At 48.4% G+C, this 7,038-nt stretch overlaps 1 protein-coding gene across 4 annotated transcripts; it reads right to left on the minus strand.

The window, feature by feature from the left end:
* Positions 1–850: 850 nt before the first annotated feature.
* SPRY2 (sprouty RTK signaling antagonist 2) lies at positions 851–5,628 on the minus strand. 4 transcript variants are annotated; one of them, XM_024257633.3, is made up of 2 exons: positions 5,494–5,628; positions 851–2,630 (listed from the first exon to the last, which is right to left on the minus strand). In XM_024257633.3, exon 2 carries the CDS (start codon positions 2,577–2,579, stop codon positions 1,632–1,634), a length of 948 nt encoding a protein of 315 aa, XP_024113401.1. In that variant the 5' UTR covers positions 2,580–2,630; positions 5,494–5,628; the 3' UTR covers positions 851–1,631.
* Positions 5,629–7,038: the final 1,410 nt, after the last annotated feature.

Below are 7,038 nucleotides of genomic sequence, written 5' to 3' on the forward strand. Positions count from 1 at the left end.
GTCAAGATGGGCTTGCAGCAGCTTGCTGTACCTTTGCTTCTAAAAGACAACTCCAAGCACAGATTCTCATGCTGCATCTTTTTCCCAGAGCAACAATTTTCTGAATAATCTGATTGAATAAGTCAGGGCCTTAAATTGGCCTTCTTTGGCTTCAGTAAGACCAATATCAGATCAAATTTTATAATACCAAATACCAGAATCAAACCAAGTTCTATTTTTCATGTCTTTTCTAACATAAGGAATTTGGTAAAATGGTGATGTTTCAGAGTCAAAAATTAAATAGACTGGAAAAAACACTGCCACGATCAGCTAAGTCAAGAAAATATTTTTGGCCTTAATTGTTAAGAACTGATCTGTGAATACTGCATGTCTGAGACACAGGTGACATTCAATAAATGTTTGTTGATCTATACTCATTTCACTCGTTTTGAATTATCCTCATGGAATTAATCCTTGATACTGTATATAAAGAAAAAGCTTGACTGTTAATTTTTAAGGAAAGTCTCCTGAATCAAAGATTTAAAAAAAAAAAACAAAAAAACCCCAAAACACCTCTGCAGAACAAACACAAGTCAGATAGTCTGCAAAAAAAAGGGGGGGGGGGGAGAACAAGAACACTGATATAGCTAAAATCAGCTCTCAAAAGTACAGATAGTAAGTTAAATGTTGTTCTCTTGATTGCTAGAATTGTCTCTGAAAATCATCAAATCCAGCTTACTTTAAAGCAGCAATCATAAAATAATTCTATAGACAAGTGATTAACTATTTCATTAAAATGTTACCCTTAACATAAAATGTAGTTTCTTACACTTGAAAGAAACAAAAGATAAAAGAAGACAAAACAGCTCAGTTTAATTTCAAACGTTAATATATTTTCTATTTTATATTGGACATATGCATCTGTAACCCCTCATTTGCAGCAACTATCACATCCTCATAAAAGGGGCAAAATTTGTAAGATGCCTCTTAAAATAAATATTCTTTTTTATAAAATAATAAAACTTCAAATAAATATTCTTTACACTAAACAATATGTTGAAAAAATTAGAAAATAAAGGTTGAATTTTACTGTAACTGTACAATATACATGAAGTCCAAAGGGAAATCAGAGTCTTACAATAAAGGCTTTCTGTAAGGCAAAATACAATCTAAAAACATACTGATTGATTCACATTCTTCCGAATGTACAACATATTAGTATAATATTTTGTGTCTGTGCCATGTAGTATGGCACAACTTGTTTTTCACAGTTGCAAATATTATTGTATATACAAAAATATAGCACATTCTCTCTGGAGAAAACAATGGAAAAAAGTCATCTGCTAATTTACAAGTTTTGCAAGTACTATTCACAAACAAAAACTTTGCCTAGGAGTGTCTGTGTTGCTTTAGCTTATGCAATACATGGGTCACCAAGTTCTGTATCTCATACTTTGAGCTCCATTAGCTGAGTTCTAACAAGCATATCAGTTAAAATGGCACATGGACAAAAAGCATTTCATCGCAAACAGCAAAGACTATCCCAACTCTCTATTAACAGTGCCAAGATTATAACTGTTTAGTTGGTTGCATATGTGTATTAAAAAAGAAAGAAAAAATCCTCATTACTGTAATGTTCCTGATTAATGATGCTATGTTGGTTTTTCAAAGTTCCTGCGGGGGACAGTGGGAACTTTGCAGCAAACTGTGTTTGAGTTTTTACAGCGGCAACCAGGCCTGTTAACCCGGTCATAACACCCCTGGCACAATTTAAGGCAACCCTTGGCTGGAAGGTAACACCATAAACAAGGCAAAAAGAGGGACATGACACCCATGGCCGACCATCGTGTACAACAGTGAGACTGGCTGCAAGAACATGGGTTGTCAGCACAGTTGTCCTCATCATCATTAGAACAGTGATAGAAGAGACCTTTCACACAGCATACACAAGTCCCATAGTCAATCACGTTCTGGGCCGAACAAAGGCACTGCTTGTCGCAGATCCAGTCTGATGGCAGAGGCCTTGGGTAGGTGCACTCCTTACATTTGCACTTGCCACAGTCCTCACACCTGTAGGCGTGCAGGCCCAAATCTTCCTTGCTCAGTGGCTTAAGCTCACCTGGCTTGAGCTCAGATTTGGGTTGCACCCGGATTATCCCATCAGCAACAGGCCCGGAGGAGAAGGATGATCCTAGCAGTCTCTGTTCAGAGGAGCTGCTGCTGGTACTTGTCCTCGTACTGCTCCGCGACCCTGAGCTGACCGTGCTTATGGATCTGGACAGAGGGGCTCGTGCAGAAGAATGGACCTGCGAGTGCTGGAGCCTAGGAGGCTGGCGGTGCTCAGGCAGACCGTGGAGTCTCTCGTGTTTGTGCTGAGTGGAGGGGCGAGGAGCAGGCTTGAGCCCAGGTCTTGGGACGACAGTAGGCCCCTCTGTGTACTCATTGGTGTTTCGGATGGCTCTGATCTGATCCAGAGACAAGACATGTACCTGCTGGGTGAGGGCGTCTCTGGGGTCGGGCTCCCCACGCGGTCTGCCACCGTCACGGGGCGTTTGCAGCAAGGGCTGCGACCCGTTGCCACTCTGAGCTCTGGCCTCCATCAGGTCTTGGAAGTGTGGTCACTCCAGCAGGCTTAGAACACATCTGAACTCCTGAGGAAGCCAAGAGGAAAGAACAGTTGATACTCCAAGATACTTCCCACTCTCCACCCACCTGAATTGACTCCTCACTTACCACTTTCCCTAGAGAAACAAGATTTGAAATGGAATGGCAGTAGGGAGGTATTAGCCATATGATCAACAATGCCTGTACCCAAAAGTAAAAATTACGGCAGGCTACTGACAATTCTGTAATCCTGTGATGTACAACAATACAAAGCTGATCTTTGAGTCATTTAAGTAAGAATTCCTTATTCAAAGAAACATACAATTTGTAAGGTTCAGGTTCAACGTAAAAATCGCAAGGAAGCATTGCTGGAATATAACACTGCTACCAATGTTTTCAAAAGTTGAAAACCCTTTCAGAATTTGAAATAGGTTTCCATTTTTCATTTTTGCCTTAAACGTTAATAATGCAGCCTAGAAGATTCTTTCTTGGTTCTTAATTTTTACTTTTACATCAAACACTTTAACTGTGACGTATACGGCATTCTGTAACTTTTTCAAACCCGGTAGAATGAATATGGCATGCAAAAAAGTAAATACCCAAGAACAGTTATAAATTTTACAACAATCATGCCATTTTTTATTAATTGATAGTAGCACAAAGTTATAGAACTAAAAGCAAATCAAATCCTATTAGGTGCCAGAAACACATTAAAGCAAACTTACACAACAACAAGAAGACAAGAATTTATTTTCAACTTCTCAACAACTTAAGAATTAAGTATTTTACAGTTTGATAGCCTAGAATACCACCTTAGATCCTGCAGCTAAAAGGTTGTTCTCCCTGCTAATTGAGAACACAAACGAAGTGATAATAACCAGAAAAGCGTTTTAAAAATTCAAATGTCACATTTCGCATCTAGCATTCTGTCAAGGAATTCCTTAAACTGCAGTCCTTCTTCAATTTCAAAACGATCACCCCCTTTCCCAAGCCTATATGACAATAAAAAGTATAAAACAGGCAAAAGTGGACCTTTATCCGATCTCCGCTCTTTAGAATAGAGGCCACAGCGAACAAGGCAGGTGACAAACGTCTCCCAATTCGGAGCAAGGCAGTGCTGGAAACCGGATCTCCTCACCTCCAAAAGAATGGCAGAAGACAACGCTGCCCTTGCTTTCACTTAGTTTATCGCCTCTCGGTGCCCCAACACCGTCCCCAGCAGGTGGGACACAGCCGATCCCCAGGGGAGTTTCTCCAGGAGGACTGACGCTGTCCATGGGCCAGGCTGCCCCCCTGCTTACGATCCCCAGACTCACAGACAGGCGGGGGCCGCGGGCGCCTCCGAAGGGTACGTGTCACGAAATGCAGGAGCACACTTCCCCCTCCTCCCTCTCCCCAGCTAAGATCTCCCCCAACTCGAGAATTGCCTTCCAGCCCCAAGGAGCCACTCCGCCCCCAGGCAGAGGTCACGCTGCCCACTGCCAGGCTTTCTGCAAAGCCCCTCGGACATCCGGCACAGGTTTCCCACCCCAACACCGCGAGCACGAAAGCCCTGCCTGAGACACGCAGCCAGGACGCACAAGTCCAACCCACGCACACACAGCGACTCCACGCTGCACTGATCGAAGGGGGCATTGCCTGTAATCTGCACACGCCTATCTCCTTTTGGGTCGAGAGAAAAAAAAAGATATCATATTTCTTAAAGTGAAAGAAAAATTGCTTTTTTAAAAAAGGGCATTTTCCAGGGTCCCACTGCTCACTCCGGGCGCGCAGGACCCAGCTCCCGGAGCTGTAAACTTTCGGTGCAGATTTGCTTGCAGTCAAAGTAGCATCTTTGAAAGAAAAGGGGGCTTTTTTATTTTTATTTTTTAAGTGATTTCTGCCGATCCGATCTCCGGCCTCCTTCTTCGAAGCTGGACTCCCCACCTCCGCCCCTCTTCTCTTTCCCAGTCCCCCCTCCCCTTTGAAAGTGCTTTGAAACCCCCATTAAGAACAGTGTGTGATCAGACTGAGGATTAGGGGAAAAGAACTTCAGCTCTAGGGTGGGGCAAACGGACACAGAAACTGCTTTGTAAAAAACACACAAGAATCCAAATTAAAACACAGCAACAACAACAAAAGGAAAAAAAACTGCCTCTTTTGCCACCTATTTTCAGGTAATGGAAAATGATCGTGACCGCTTGATGACTTTCTTCCTGCGCTGGGTCAACCCGAGCTTCCAAAAATAAAATAAGTGTGACCCAGGCTGACCACGAAGAACGGAAGAGAGCTGCACTTCCGAACCGCAGAGACCCGGCGCCAGGCAGGGCGACGCTCCCACCCGCTCCGGGCTAGACCGTCCACACGGAGCAGAGGCGGGCACTCCCTCCATTCGGCACCCTGCCTTTTTCTCACCCTGGGGGTCTCCGGCCCCCGAGGCGGGCAACCCGTGTCCCCCAGCCCCACCAGCGCCCCGCCTAGGGACAGCCTCGCCCTGGACTTTGCCTTCCACCAAGAGGAGGAACAGGTTAGAAATGCGGGCGCCTGCAAAGGCAACCTGGAAAATACAAAGTGTTTTTCTCTCCCTCTCCCGCTCTCAGCGCCGAATTCGCGGCCAGTGCACGGCTGGGAGCAGGCTTCAGGCTAGCTGTCCTCCGTCCCAACCCCCTAGAGCGCGGGCGCGCGGGGTCGCCTGTCGGGGACACTGCACCGGGTGCATACGTAAGTCCCCGCAGAGGCAGGCCGAGCCCAAGCCCCGGACGAGGCAGGTCCGCGGGGAGCGCCCCGGATCCTCGCGAAGACCCTGCGGGATTTGAGAAAGGGAGGCTCGGGGAGAGACGGACCCAACTCCTGGTCCGGCTGCACCTACTCCATGTTGCCCACAACGCGCCTGCTGCGGCGCCAGGAGGGGAAGAGCCAAACGTGCCTCACCGTGATCGCGGCTTTGCACCAACCCCTCTCCCTTGGATTCTCTTCCTTCTGCGATGTGCAAATAAATCCAGTCTCGATGCAAACTTTTTTCCTTTCTTTCCAACCTCTGCTTCAGACCAACTTCCGAGCAATCGGCGGGAGAAAAAAAGAGAATTCGGAGCCAAATTCCCCGCTGATGAACACTCCGGGGTTCGGGGCTGGAGACGACCCCCCTTCTACAAGCGCACGCGGAGTATTTCCTCTTTTTTCTCAATGAACAAGAGGCCGAAGCGCCAACGGCAAGTCCCTTTTCCTGGCAGATGAGCGAATGGGAAAAGAAAACGGCCTTACGGAGAACCTAAAGCCAGATCGCCAAGTGGTGCGGCCGGGGCCGCGTCGTAGCGGAGGCGGCGCGGGGGCGCGGGCCGGGCCGGGCCGGGCGGGCGCGGGGGCCTGGGCGCTGCGCGCTCCGCCGGCCCCTCTCCTCCGCTAGCGCTGCGGCGCGCAGCTCTCGGCGGTGCAGACTGGGCGTTGTGGAGGCGAGGCAGCGAGGCCGAGGCGGGGGCGGTGGGTGCGGAGGAGGAGGAAGAGGAGGAGGAGGAGGAGGGTCTGGGGCCCGCCCGGGGGGGGCTCGCCGTTGGCCTGCGCCCTCGCTTTTCCGGAGGAGGCAGGGAGCTCTGCGGCGGCCGCGGCAGCAGTAAATGGCGTCATGTGGATCCGAGGCGGAACAGAGCAGTTGTTGTCCCAGAGGATATATCGCATCCGGTCCCAGCTCATTGGCTCCGCGGGGCTACATTCACTCACACTCCAGCGCCCGCCAGCGCTCCGAGCCGCAGGAGGCATTCAAAAGGGCAACCGCGCCGCCCCGCGCGTCCCCAGGCCGGTCCTGCCGCCCGAGCGCCGTCACGCGGGGCGCCCGCGGGGCCGGGCTGGGCACGGCAGGGTCAGTTTATCTAGTTTCAAGGAAACACTGACCTTAAGGTTTCCCCAGAGGCAATGAGGACGAGCCAGAGGCTCGAGCTGACTTAGGGAACTTTCTCCTTGCCACCAGGAAAGGGGAATGAACATTTAAGACTAATCCGGGCCACGCAGTGTTAGCGTGAAAAACAAGTTGCAGGTTTTAAGACTTTATCCGGAATCCATTTCAAGTCTACCTCTCCCCTTTTCTGTTCCCCTTTGCGGAGGGGGTGACGGGGGCTGGGGCGGGGGGAGAAGAGGGGGGAGGGGAAGGGGAGCGGGAAGTGAGGTGGGAGGGCTATTGGTTTATTCTTTGTCTACTGGATTAACCCGATTATACACCAGGCACCAGCACAAACCACCTCCCCCACCTCCGAGCCTTGTACGGGAGGAACGGAATGCAGATTCGAGTTTCAAGTACCTTCTGCTCTTGCTGGGATTTGCTTTTGATTGTGTCGACTTGTAGTTTTTCGGTTTATTAGAATTTCATTTTTAAGGGGGGTTATCTATGAATGGAGGCTTTTTGAAGAGCTTCCTTACTATTTTGCTTCATGCAATAGCTAAAGTCTACAGTCTAAGCCTTTTAACTTAATTCATTAATAGACAGGA

This window comes from Pongo abelii, chromosome 14 (genome assembly GCF_028885655.2).
Source record: "Pongo abelii isolate AG06213 chromosome 14, NHGRI_mPonAbe1-v2.0_pri, whole genome shotgun sequence".
NCBI lineage: Eukaryota > Metazoa > Chordata > Mammalia > Primates > Hominidae > Pongo > Pongo abelii.